This window comes from Chiloscyllium plagiosum, unplaced genomic scaffold, assembly GCF_037043375.1.
Source record: "Chiloscyllium plagiosum isolate Xiang-an unplaced genomic scaffold, Cpla_swu_hap1 HiC_scaffold_27, whole genome shotgun sequence".
Taxonomy (NCBI): Eukaryota; Metazoa; Chordata; class Chondrichthyes; order Orectolobiformes; family Hemiscylliidae; genus Chiloscyllium; species Chiloscyllium plagiosum.
In genome coordinates, this window is record NW_028270165.1 from 31591301 (window position 1) to 31605910 (window position 14610).

The 14610-nt window shown below is 46.9% G+C and overlaps 1 protein-coding gene across 2 annotated transcripts in view; it reads left to right on the plus strand.

Annotated features, from left to right (window-relative positions):
• Positions 1-14610, plus strand: part of LOC122543502 (uncharacterized) — a 24769-nt gene continuing 10159 nt past the window's right edge. The window contains exon 1 of one of the 2 annotated variants that reach the window (XM_087974268.1): positions 1-2061. In XM_087974268.1, coding sequence (XP_087830394.1) covers positions 576-2045 — 1470 coding nt within the window. In that variant the 5' untranslated portion in view covers positions 1-575 and the 3' untranslated portion in view covers positions 2046-2061. The remainder of the gene's footprint in view (positions 2062-14610) is intronic. The other variant, XM_087974267.1, reaches the window with a different exon arrangement.

Here is a 14610-nt window from a genome sequence, read left to right on the forward strand (position 1 = left end):
TCCAGCTGTAACCATTAGTCAGAATGGGTTGGAGATAATTATCCAATATTTTATTGGGATTTCACCCAGGAATGAGGGTGGGAGAGAGAAAGAGAGAGTGTGGGGGACGGGGAATTATTATTTGGAGGGAACAAGAGAGGAAAATATACCACAGAAACTGGAATTGTCTGTTTAATGATTTCTCTGCCTCACTGACAGTGAACTGTTTGGTCACAGGGACTAGAAGAGGAGGGTCACATCAAGGAAACCCAAAACAAAGCATCAGGTCAAGATCTGGCAGAGTCACTCTCTTCATCAGAAGCTGAAAATCACTGCCCTCTGATTGTGGAAGGAGAAATGTTTGTCTGAGGGGAAAGGTTTCAAACATCAGTGTGACTGGAAGAGCACCGAGACACAGACACACCTGAACGAGAGCGGTCCAGTGAACCGACTGTGCAAGGAGCTTTCCTTTTGTTGCATGACTACAAAAATAAATTGCACCGTTTAAAGCGGGGCAAAGACACACATGTGTTTTGTGTCTGGCTCAAGATTTAACTGATCCTTCAGTGTGGACAGGGCACAAAGACCCTGGCACCATGGAGAAACCATGTAAATGTGTGGAGTGCGGGAAAGGATTCAGATTTCCATCCAGGCTGGACGTTCATCGGCGCAAACACACTGGGGAGAAGCCATTTACCTGCTCCACGTGTGAAAAGGGATTTGCACGTTTATGCAGCTTACAGATACACCAGAGAACTCATACTGGCGAGAAATCATTCACCTGCGCCAAGTGTGGTAAGGGGTTCGCTCATTTATCCAGTTTACATGTACACCAGAGAACTCACACTGGGGAGAAACCGTTCATCTGTACCAAGTGCGGTAAGGAGTTTGCTCATTCATCAACTTTACACGTACACCAGAGAATTCACACTGGGGAGAAACCATTCACCTGCTCTGAGTGTGGGAAGGGATTTGCTCAGTCATCAAAGTTATATCGACACCAGAGAACTCACACTGGGGAGAAACCATTCATCTGCTCTGACTGTGGGAAGGGATTCGCTCGGTTATCCACCTTGCAGGTGCACCAGGGAATACACTCTGAAGAAAAAATGTTCACCTGCTCCAACTGTGAGCAAAGATTTGCTCATTTATCCAGCTTACAGACACACCAGAGAAGTCACGCTGGGGAGAAATCATTCATCTGCACCACATGTGGTAAGGGGTTCGCTAATTCATCTGGATTGCATGTACATCAGAAGGTTCACGCAGGGGAGAAACCATTCACCTGCTCTGACTGTGGGAAAGTGTTTGCTCAGTCCTCCAAGTTACGGCAACCCCAGCAAACTCATACTGGAGAAAAACCATTTACCTGCCCCGATTGCGGGAAGGAATTCACTCAGTTATCCGACTTAGATTCACACCAGGAAGCGCACACCGGGGAGAAACCATTCCCTTGCTCTGACTGTGGGAAGGGATTCACTGAGTTGTCCACTTTACAGGTGCACCAGAGAATCCACACTGGAGAGAAACCGTTCACCTGCCCTGAGTGCGGGAAGAGATTCTCTCAGTTATCCAACTTAAATCGACATCAGAGAACTCACACTGGAGAGAAACCGTTCACGTGCCCTGAGTGCGGGAAGAGATTCTCTCAGTTATCCAACTTAAATCAACATCAGAGAACTCACACAGGAGAAAAGCCATTCATCTGCCCTGAGTGTGGGAAGGGATTCACTCAGTTATCCAATTTACATTCACACCAGGGAGCTCATTCTGGGAAAAAAGCTTTCACCTGCTCTGAGTGTGGGAAGGGGTTTGCTCAGTCGTCCAAGTTATGCGAACACTGGAGAATTCACACTCGGGAGAAACCATTCATCTGCTCTGACTGTGGGCAGGGATTTGTTCAGGCATCCACCTTACGTGTACACCAGCGAACTCACACAGAAGAAAGACCGTTCACTTGCCTTAAGGGCGGGAAGAGTTTCACCCAGTTATCCAACTTACAGCAACCCCAGAGGACTGACTGTCAGCTGCGCACTATCAGGCAGGCAAGCTCACATCCAGAGTGAGAGACAGCCCGAGTAAGTACGTAGTTTGTGGGATTTGTAGGCAGCATTGGAATCCCGTGTAGAGGGCAAGAGGTGCTTTATCGGTTCATTGTTTGTAAGGTCTTTTTAAAATGATCAAAAGAAGCCCAGGTTCGGGGCCCAGCACGGTGGCTCAGTGGTTAGCGCTGCTGCCTCACAGTGCCAGGGACCCGGATTCGATTCTAACTTCTGGCAACTGTCTTGTGTGAAGTTTGCAAGTTCTCCCCATGTCTGCGTGGGTTTCCTCCAGGGGCTCCTGAGAAAGTGTATAAGGTAGGAGCAGGTTGGGAAAGAGTTGGGTTTTGGGTGACCAAAGTCTCAGCTAGCATGACTTGGATCAGATAAGAACTTGCAGTAAACAATGAGGTGCTGGAGGCAAGGATTAGTGGTTTAACAAGGTGAAAAAGCTGTCTTTATTTAAAGCCATTTAACAAGATGAAGAAGCGTTCATTATGCAAAGTCAGTTTAAAAAGGTGCAACACATTCATTATGTGAAGCCAGTTAAAGTTAAGAGCATTTATTGTATAACACCAGATGGCTCAATCTCTCCTATTAACAGTTGTTGATTGTAACGGCCACCCCAATCAATATGCATATTGCCTTATCTGGATGCTCCTCCCTGTAAAATGACTATATAGTTCATTGAGAAACTGCTGTTCCAGAGAAGACCATGAACTCATGTCCCTGTGCACATGGGCGATCGTTCTCTCTCCCTCCAGGGCCTGGAACAAAGACGAAGGAGGTAAAACTATACTGTCTCTGAGTGTTTTGCTTCGACTGAGGCCGGAATGGGACGACTCTCCGGTTTCCTCCCACAGTCCAAAGATGTTCAGGTCAGGGTGAATTGACCATGCAAAATTGCCCATAGTGTTCAGGGATGTGTCGGTTAGGTGCATTAGTCAGGGGTAGATATAGGGTAGGCGAATGGGCTGTTTGGGTTGCTCTTCGGAGGGGTCGGTGTGGACTTGTTGGGCCGAAGGGCCTGTTTTCACACTGGAGGGATTCTGTAAGCACAGTGCAAAGACTGACGTCACACAGAAACGATAACTTTGTCCGTTGGTTACAGCAACTAGTTTCATTGTGGGTCAAAGGTTACTTTCAGGTTGAAGGTAAGTAGGGGAAATATTTATAGGTTACAGGTTACGAAGTAAAAGATCAGTAGGAAAATTTTAAAAATCAAATTCAGAACTAAGTAAATAACATAGAGATTCAGAGCCAAGTGATGTATTGTTTCTGTCTGATGTGGGGGCTGGTGGGTCCTTATTGTGGTTCGTAGTGACCCCATCTGGAGTGAGTGTTGGTTGATGAGCTGGAGTCTGAGCTTTGAACAGAGCGACGCATCCGGGAGAGAGAGAGTTGCCTGGATGCTGTGCTTCAGGAGCTATCCCACCTCTTAGCTTAACAACCTCGAATTCAGTCAGCTATCAGAGACGGGAGGGTCTGACCATGAGCGAGGCAGGTATAGGGATCCATAAGATAGTGCTGAAGGAGCCTCAGCCCTCGAGTTTGTTGGAACAGGTTTGAGATTCATGCTCCCTGTGTGGATAAGAAATAGATATCTGAGGAGGACATGCCAATTGACCATGGTACCACGGTGCAAGGAGTTATTCAATATGGGGAAGAGAAATGTAGTTGTAATTGGGAATCGTATAGTCAGGGGAATAGTCACTGTTCTGTCTGGACACAATCAAGTGTCCTGAAGGTTGTGTTTCCTGCCTGGTGTCCAGGTTCAGGATATTCTCATCTGGGCTGCAGAGGAACTTGGAATGGGAGGGGTAAGAACCATTTGTCGAGGTCCGTGTGGGTAGCTGGAAGCAGGAAGAAGGTTCTGCTGAGGGAATGTCAGCAGCCAGGGACTAAGTTACAAAGCAGAACCACAAAGGTGGTAATCTCTAGATGATGACCTGATCCTTGAGCTATTTGGCTTTAGGTCAACACGTGGAAGAGGCAACCAAGTGGCTCAGAGCTCGGTGTGGGAGAAACGGATTCAAACTCATGGGAAATTGGCACCAGTACCGGGAAAAGAGGGAACTGTTCTGGTGAATCGTGATGAACAGAGGGACCTTGGAGTGCAGGTTCATAGCTCCTTGAAATTGGAGTCGCAGGTAGATAGGATAGTGAAGAAGGTGTTTGGTATGCTTTCATTTATTGGTCAGAGTATTGAGTACAGGAGGTCATATTGCAGCTGTACAGGACATTGGTTCGGCCACTTTTGGAATCTTGTGTGCAATTCTGATCTTCCTATCGGAAGGATGTTGTGAAACTTGAAAGGGTTCAGAAAAGATTTACAAGGATGTTGCCAGTGTTGGAGAGTTTGAGCTACAGGGAGAGGCTGACTAGGCCAAGGCTGTTTCCCCTGGAGCATCAGAGGTTGAGGGGTGACCTTACAGGGGTTTATAAAATCATGAGGGGCATGGATAGGATGAATAGACAAAGTCTTTTTCCCTGGGATCTAGACAACTAGAGACCATAAGTTTAGGGTGAGAGGGGAAAGATGTAATAGGGACCTAAGGGGCAACCTTTTCACACAGAGGGTAGTGCGTGTATGAAATGAACTGCCAGAGGAAGTGGTGGAGGCTGGTACAATTGCAACATTTAAAAGGCATCTGGATGGGTATATGAATAGGAAGGGTTTGGAGGGGTATGGGACAGGTGCTGGCAGGTGAGACTAGATTATATTGGGATATCTGGGCAGCATGGACGAGTTGGACCGAAGGGTCTGTCTCCGTGCTGTACATCTCTTTGACTCTATGCTGGGACCAGACTCCTTGCAAATTACATGACCACGGCAGTGGATGAGGCTTGAACTGAATACTGGGGCATGGGTTTAATTGCATGGGAAACTACGGACAAAGTTAAAGGTGGCGCAAGGGCTAAGCAGAGGTTATGAAATCTTCCAGAACATCAAATAGGACAGACAGAACAGGTCAGGAATCTAACTGCAGATACAGCAAGTGAGGGGGTATCTGTGAGAAGTGGTGCAATCAACACAGGACTGAGGGTGTTGTACTTAAATACACGCAGCATATGGGCCAACATTCATAAGCTCAAAGCGCAGATTGAATATGGTGGATACAATTTTGTGGGTTTGACAGGGACTTGGCTCTGACCGGACCAGGGCTGGGAACTAAATCTCTAAGGATACGTGTATTGAAAGGACATTTATAAAATCATGAGAGGCTTGGATAGGATAAATAGGCAAAGTCTTTTCCCCGGGGGTGGGAGAGTCCAGAACTAGAGGGCATAGATTTAGGCTGAGAGGGGAAAGATATAAAAGAGACCTGAGGGGCAACGTTTTCACACAGAGGGTGGTGCGTGTATGGAATGAGCTGCCAGAGGAAGTGGTGGAGGCTGGAACAATTACAGCATTTTAAAGGCATTGGATGAGTATATGAATAGGAAGGGTTTGGAGGGATATGGGCCAAGTGCTGGCTAATGGGATTAGATTAGGTTGGGATTTCTGGTCGGCACAGATGGGTTGGACCGAAGGTTCTGTTTCCGTGCTGTTTATCTCTGACTCTATGACATGCTGATGGGCAGAGCGGGTGAGGCCAGCCTTATTAATAAGGAATGAAATCGATAGGAAGAAGTGATATTGAGTCACAAGGCAAGGAATCTGTGTGGGTAGGGTTGAGGAGCCACAAAGAATAAAAGGACCCTGATGAGAATTACGTGCAGGCTTCCTAGCAGTCCTCAGGACGTGGGGCAGAAAATAAATCCGGAGATTGAAACGGCGTGTAAGAAAGGTACAGCAGGTCGTTCTACTATAACGTGTTTCGTTAACACAAATTTGCTGTAACGTGATTGATGGATTGGGGACTGTTTCTAAAGCGTGAATGTTTAAAACGTGTTGGCTGTAACACGATTACGTCGTCAACAGTTTAAGCGCTGTTTCGAAAGAGCGATTTTTCTATAATGCAGGGTTGCACAAGAAAGCAACCATCGCATCACAAGGATCTTACCCGTGTTACAATAATCAAGGGGGACATACATATGCAGGTAGACTGGGACAATCAGGCTGGTCGTGGATCCCGAGAAAAGGAATTCATGGAACATGTGTGGGATTGTTCTTTGGGAGTAGCTAGTGGTAGAATCGAATAGAGAACAGGCAAAGCTGGATTTGGTGAGGCGTAATGAGGCAGACTTGATTAGGGAGCTTAGTGTAACGGAATCCCTTTGGCGTAGTAACCATAATCTGATCGAATTCACCCAGCAGTTTGACAGAGAGAAATTTGAATCCGATGTACCAGTATTACATTTGAGTAAAGGAATCTCCACGATGGCGCAGTGGTTAGCACTGTTGCCTCACAGCGCTAGGTACCCAGGTTCAGTTCCAGCCTTGAGCGACAGTCTGTATAGAGTTTGCAGATTCTCCCCCTGTGTCTGCGTGGGTTTTTTCCGGGTGCTCCGGTTTCCTCCCACAGTCCAAAGATGTGCAGGTTAGGATGAATTGGCCATGCTAAATTGCTCACAGTGTTCAGGGATGTGCAGGTGAGGTGCATTATTTGGGGTAAAAGTAGATAAATAGGGTAGAGGAATGGGTATGGGTGGGTTACTCTTCGGAGGGTCAGTGTGGACTTGTTGGGCCGAATGGCCTGTTTCCACACAGTAGGGATTCTATGAATATTACTTGTTATGAACACGAGGGAGGAGCTGGCCAGAGTTGAATGGAACAAAAGTCTGCGGTTCCACCGTTTCCCTGCTAATGACAGGAGTTTCTGGGGTAATTCGGGACACAGTCCTGAAATTCATCCCAAGAGTCAAGGATGCTACATTAACCGCACAGATGGATGCAAAATGGAGAACTGCGGATCCAACATGATGAATGTTTTGTGAAGTGATTGCAATAACCTCTCCCAATTGACCTGTGCCTCAACATACTACCCCTGAGGTATAGCTATCGCGAAGACGTCTGACACGACTTGTTTTACATAAAATGGGAGTAACTGTTCATTACTGACACAAAGCACTTTCCAAAATGCTAGGAATTGCAACGATTCAAATGCTTAACTCACAACCCGGATGATAAGCCTAAAAACCCTCTATTTCCCCCAAGCCGGCATGTAAAACCTGACAGACAAGACAAAAGTTTGGTCATGGAGGTTAAATGTCAGGTTAAAGACAGACAGGTCATAGTCATAGAGATGTACAGCATGGAAACAGACCCTTCAGTCCAACTCATCCATGCCGACCAGAAATCCCAACCCAATCTAGTCCCACCTGCCAGCACCCGGCCCATACCCCTCCAAACCCTTCCTATTCATATCTGCCTCTGAAATGTTACAATAGTACCAGCCTCCACCACTTCCTCTGGCAGCTCATTCCATACCCATACCACCCTCTGTGTGAAAAAGTTGCTCCTTAGGTCTCTTTTATATCTTTCCCCTCTCACCCTAAACCTATGCCCTCTAGTTCTGGACTCTCCGACCCCAGGGAAAAGATTTTATCTATTTATCCTATCCATGCCCCTCATAATTTTGTAAACCTCTAGAAGGTCACCCCTCAGCCTCCGAAGCTCCAGAGAAAACAGCCTCATCCTGTTCACCCTCTCCCTGTAGCTCAAATCCGCCAACCCTGGCAACATCCTTGTAAATCTTTTCTGAACCCTTTCAAGTTTCACTACATGTGGTGAGCTCCGTGGCTGGATTCAGTGGATTTGAATCTCAGGCTAGCAGTTCTGCCCTCTGGACGTGCTAACCCCCACTGAGCAGCTCTACGACAGTTCGGTGAGGAAAGAGCTGAAACTTTTGAGTTCTTTGAGTGGCTCAGTGGTTAGCACTGCTGCCTCACAACGCCAGGGACGCGGGTTTGGTTCCAACCTCGGGCGACTGGAGTTTGCATATTCTCCCCGTGTCTGCGTGGGTTTCCTCTGGGTGCTCCGGTTTCCTCCCACAGTCCAAAGATGTGTAGGTCAGGGTGAATTGCCAATTCTGGGATGTGTAGGTGAGGTACATTAGTCAGGGGAAATGTAGAGTAATAGGGGAGGGGAATGGGTCTGGGTGGGACACTCTTCGGAGCGTCGTTATGGACTTGTTGGGATGAATGGCTTGTTTCTGCACTGTCGGGATTCGATCTATCCACTTGCTGAGTTCTGAGGAAAGATGACCGGATCCGAAATGCTAACTCTGACTTCTCTTCAGAGATGCTGCCAGACCTGCTGAGCTTTTCCAGCAACTTCTGTTTTTTTTTGGTTGTGAAAGAGTTGGGGTTGGTTCCTTCTTCGGGACAATCTCTTGGTGGCACCCGAACAATCGGACGCTGACCCTACAGTTCCTCACCGACAACCATCTTCCAGCTTGACCTTCAGTGCTCCAGCCACGGTCATCTGTTCTTTGCTTGACGCAGTCTCCTTCTTACCAGTTGGACACCCATGGTCTGATACAGTAGAATCCCTACAGTGTGGAAGCAGGCCATTCGGCCCATCGAGTGCACACCGACCCTGCGAAGAGCATCCCACACGAATCCCCCCCCCCTCCCACCATTAGCCTACACATCTCTGGAAACTGTAGGCAATCTAGTGGAACCAATCCACCTCACCCGCATATCTCTGGAGGAACTGTAGGTCTCCTCTCCTCGAGCAATCCTTCCTCGGACCTCGCTGCTCAAACTCCAGCCGTCAATTCCTCAGACAGGGTTGCAGGGTTTGCCTTTACAGCTCCGGGCCCTTGTTTCCCCTCCAGGTCATAACTTTCCTGATTGATAGTCTCTTTTTATGCCGAAGACTGTGGCGCAGGAAAAGCACAGCTGGTCAGGCAGCGTCCGAGGAGCAGGAGAGTCGACCGAGATTCCTGATGAAGAGCTTATGCATGAAACGTCGACTCTCCTGCTCCTCGGATACTGTCTGACTGGCTGTACCTTTCCAGCGCTGTACGTTTCGCCTCTGAACTCTCCAGCATCTGCAGTCCTCCCTTTCTCCTAATCGGTGTTTCGTTTTTGCACATATTGTGAGGGTTAAATTTCCTCTCAGCTTTGGCTGGCTTGCTGCAGAATAGCGAGGGGAGTGACCAATCAAGAGACAATCCTGATCTGTGCTGGTTCCTGCTCTCTCCAAGGTTGATTCCCCAGTGCACAGGTGTGTGTGTGTGTGTTTGTTGTGGGGGAAGACTCGCTGAGTGAACCATGAACATTATACAGAATCCCAATCTTTTCGGATAAATTGTTTGAAAATATTAATAGAAGTGACCTATCAAAGGTAAAATCAGAAAGGACAAATCGGGTTATCACACAAGGAGGAAGAAACACATGAAGGTGAGGGGAGGGAATGAAGCAACCACGGCCCACAAGAGAGGTCAGGGACGGTATAAAAGCAAGAGTACAGTGTGGTGACAGTTAGAGGACTGGGAAGCATTTAAAAACTAGCAGATAACTCAAAAAGCACTAAGTGGGGAGAAGATGAAATATGAGGGGAAGCTAGCGAGAAATAGAAAAGAAGATTTGCAAGAGATTTTTGTTTAGATATGTAAAAGATAATATAGAACGTTACAGCGCAGTACAGACCCTTCGGCCCTCGAATGTTGCGCACACCTGTGTAATTAATCTGATGCCCATCTCACCTCCACCGTTCCGTTATTATCCAAATGTATGTCCAATGCCCATTTAAATGCCCTTAATGTCGGCGAGTCTACTACTGTTGCAGGCAGCCTGTTTCATACCCCCTACTACCCTCTAAGTAAAGAAACTACCTTTGATATCTCACCTATATCACCTCTCAATTTAAAGCTATGTTCCTTCATGCTAGCCATCGCCATCTGAGGAAAAAGGCTCTCACTGTCCACCCTGTCTAACCCTCTGATTATCTTATATGTCTCAGTTAAGTCACTTCTCAACCTCCTTCTCTCCAATAAAAACAGCCTCGGTTCCCTCAGCCTTTCCTCGTAAGACCTTCCTTCCGTACCAGGCAACATCCTGGTAAATCTCCTTTGAACCCTTTCCAAAGCTTCCACATCCTTCCTATAATGCAGTGACCAGAACTGCATAGAATACTCCAAGTCTGGTCTTACCAGTGTCTTGTACAGCTGAAGCATAACCTCAATCCCCCTACCATTAAACGCCTTCTTAACAGCCCTTTCAACCTGGGTGGCAACTTTCGGGGATTTATGCAGCTGTACACCAAGGTCTCTCTTTCATCTACACTGCCAAGAAGTTTACCATTCGCCCAGTACTCTGCATTCCTGTTACTTCTTCCAAAGTGAACTACCTCACACTTTTCCACATTAAACCCTATTTGCCAATTCTCAGCCCAGCTCTGCATCTTATCTATGTCCCTCTGTAACCCACGACATCCTTCGGCACTGTCCACAACTCTGCCTACCTTAGTGTCATCTGCAAGTTTACTAACGCCCACACCCAGGTCATTTATAAAAATGACAAACAGCAGTGGCCCCAAAACAGATCCCTGTGGTACACCACTGCTAACTGAGCTCCAGGATGAACATTTCCCATCAACCACCACCCTCTGTCTTCTTTCAGCTAGCCAATTTCTGATCCAAACTGCTAAATCACCTTCAATCCCAAAACTCTGTATTTTGTGCAATAGCCTACCGTGTGGAACCTTATCAAACGCCTCACTGAAATCCATATACACCACATCAACCTTCATCCACCTGTTTTGTCACCTTCTCAAAGAACTCAATAAGTTAGTTAGGCATGACCTACCTTCACTATCCCGAATCAAATTATTCCTTTCCAGGCGATTATAAATCCTATCTCTTATAAACTTTTCCAACCACCAAAGTAAGGCTCACTGGCTTATAATTCCCAGGGTTGTCCCGACTCCCCTCCTTAAACAAGGGAACAACATTTGCTATCCTCCAGTCTTCTGGCACTACTCCTGTCGACAATAACGACATAAAGATCAAAGCCAAAGGCTCTACAATCTCCTTCTTGGCTTCCCAGAGAATCTGAGGATAAACCCCATCCAGCCCAGGCTCTTATCTATTTTTAGATCTTCCAAATTTGCTAAAACCTCCTCTTTGTCAACTGCAATCCCATCTCATCTAGTAGCCTGTATCTCTGCATTCTCACTAACATTGCTCTTTTCCGATGTGAATACTGACAAAAAATGTTCATTAAGTGCTTCCCCTATGTCCTCAGATTCCACACACAGCTTCCCACTCTTGTCTTTGATTTGCCCTAATTCTGTTCTAGTCATTCTCTTATTCCTGGTATATCTATAGAAGGCCTTAGGCTTTTCCTTGATCCGATCCGCTAACAACTTCTCATGTCCCCTCCTGGCTCCTCTTAGGCAAGAGTGGACAGTGAGGCTGGTGAAATAGCGTTTGGGACAAAGACTTTAGTCACATGGGCCAAATGGGCTGAGGAGTGACAGACAGAGATTCAGATAGACGTGAGATGTGTATTTTGGCAAGGCTGACCAGGGTAGGACTTATACAATTGATGGTAGGGACCTGGTGGGGGGTGTCACTGGCAAAACAGGCCCAGGGGTGCAGCTACATGGCTCCTTGAAAGTGGATAGATCAGGTGGTGAAGAAGGCGATTGGCACGCTTACCGTCATTGGTCAGAACACTGAGTAAAGGAGTTGGGATGTCACGTGGCAACTGTGCAAGACATTGATGAGGCCACTGTTCGAATGCTGTGTACAATTCTGGTTGACCTCCTGTAGGAAAGGTGTTGCTAAACTTGAGAGGGTGCAGTAATGATTTACAAAGAATGTTGTCGGGACTGGAGAGCTTGAATTATAGGGAGAGGCTGAATAGGCTGGGGCTGTTTTCCCTGGATTGTCAGGGGCTGAGGGGTGCCCTTGTAGAGGTTTACGAAACCATGAGGAGCATGGAGTGACTTGTCTAACTTGCTCAAAGAATTCTAATAGCTTTGTCAGCCATGCCTTCCCCTTGATGAATCTGTGCTAACTCAGTCCTATTTTACCATGCACTTCTAAGTACTCTGCAGTCTCAACCTTAATAATGGACTGTAAAATCTGACCGACAACAAACTGGTCTACAAGGTTTCTGTCTTCTGCCTCTCTCCATTCTTAAACAGGGGCATTGCAGTCGCCATTTTCCAGTCCTCTGGGACCCTCCCTGAATCCAGTGATTCCTGAAAGATCACTACCAATGCCTCCACAGCTATTCCCTTCAGAACTCTGCGGTCTGGTACAGGTGATTTTTCCAACTTCAGACCTTTCAGCTTCCACCTTCTCCATGTTAATGCCCACTACGCTCACCTTTGCCCCCCGATTCTGTCGAAGTTCTGGTATGCTACTTGTGCCTTCCACTGTGAAAACTGATGCAAAGCACTTTTTTCAGTTCCCCCACCATTTATAGTCATTGAATCATAAGAGTCATTCAACACGGAAAACAGACCCTCTGGTCCAGCTCATTCGCACTGACCAGACATCCCGATCTGACCACGTCTCATTTGCCAGCATTTGTCCCATCTCCCTCTGAAGATCTGGACCCCTCGGTGTGGGGTGGGGTCTCTCTGCACTGTGATTGATCAATAAGCACTGTCAATCATTCTGGTCCTTTCAGACTTCACTTTCTATTTCTTCATACGGTTGGGCACAGATCGTTAAGAAACACAGTGGTTGTGTACTTCCGTATTCCTTGGAGGAGCTGCACATATGATTTAAAACATGGACATTTTTATACTTTTCTTAAAGCAAGGTACAGGCCATGATCGTATAGTACATTCAGACAATTTACAATATCGCTTTATTTGACCATTGCTTGGTCCAGTGATATTTCCTGGGAACCAACTTTGTTTTCGAACAGGTAAAAGCAATGACTGCAGATGCTGGAAACCAGATTCTGGATTAGTGGTGCTGGAAGAGCACAGCAGTTCAGGCAGCATCCGAGGGGCAGTAAAGTCGATTTTACTGCCCCTCAGATGCTGCCTGAACTGCTGTGCTCTTCCAGCACCACTAATCCAGAATTTGTTTTCCAGCAGTTAGGCCACCCTTATCTCACTAACCGAGCCACTGCACCTGCATTTGAAGGTCAGTTAGGCTGGCCAGTAATGTCTGATCTTGTCTAGTTATTTCTACGCTGTAAAGGGACCATTGCCTGCTAATCTCTATCGAAGCAGACATGGTTAGTTAATTGTGCAGCTATAGCAGAATTAGAAGCCATTTTATGCAGCTTTTAGCAGAATTGTCAATTTGTAGCCTGGAAGCCATTTTGTCATATTATTTGCATTGAGAAGCCATTTTATTGCCGCCTAAGTTATTTAAGAGCTTGTGTTAAGCGGTTGTTCCTGACAACAACTAGTTACCTCAGCCTGCATTCAGGTTTCAGATGCTCACAGAGTCATAGAGATGTACAGCACGGAAACAGACCCTTCGATCCAACCCGTCCATGCCAACCAGATATCCCAACCCAGTCTAGTCCCATCTGCCAGCACCCCACCCATATCCCTCCAAACCCTTTCTATTTATATACCCATCCAAATGCCTCTTAAATGTTGCAATTGTACCAGCCTCCATCACTTCCTCTGGCAGCTCATTCCATACCCGTACCACCCTCTGTGTGGAAAAAGCTGCCCCTTAGGTCTCTTTTATATCTTTCCCCTCTCACCCCTCTAGTTCTGGACTCCTCGTCCCCCAGGGAAAAGACTTTGTCTATTTACCCTATCCATGCCCCTCATAATCTTGTAAACCCCTCTCCCCCCCGCCTTGGTCATTCCATGACCACACCATAGGATGAGAGAGCATAGATTAGATCGGTCCAATCGAATGAATGTGAGAGGCTGCCATGCACCTTCCTCCTCCGAGAATGCTGGGGTAGGCAACCGCTCCTCCTCATCTTCATTTGGGCGGAAAATAAGCATTTTCTGGGGGGAGCCGATGTTGTCAACAGAAGTTATTAGCTTGGCAATAATACATTTAACAGTAGCAATGCCAGCAAAGAGACAAGTTAAAATAACACCAACATACATGGCCAGATTTATCAACCAGTTGTAGCATGAGCCAAAAGCCCAATCTCCCCGTCCAGTGCCTTCTGTCATTTGACTGACGAAGACACGGATGTTACCTACATGCTTGGTAATGTTCTCGATGAGGTCAGTAACCCCCATCATGCATTTGCCCTTTGCTATGGCGCAAACCCCACCCTCTTTGGTGAGTAGGTAGTCGAGGGGGCACCGGTTTTGCTGGGAAAATAGATGTAATTCTGAGAGTGTGTGCTTCACTCCTGCCAGGGCCGAGGCAGTCTCGTTGCCCAAGAGGGTATGGCCGCAAATAAGGTAGTTTGCGTTTTGATGGCTAATAATTCCTGGCTAATAACATGAGTTAGGAAGCATGGACTGGGAGCAATTGTTCCATGGTAAAGGCACTATAGACATGTGGAGACTGTTTAAGGAACAGTTGTTGGCGAGTGATGAATAAATATGTCCCTCTGAGACAGGCAAGAAGTGGTAAGATAAAGGAACCTTGGATGACGAGAGCGGTGGAGCTTCTCGTCAAAAGGAAGAAGGTAGCTTCCATGAGGTGGAGGAAGCTAGGGTCAAGCTCAGCTCTAGAAGGTCCTGAAGAAGTGCTTATGCCCGAAACGTCGATTCTCCTGTTCCCTGGATGCTGCCTGACCTGCT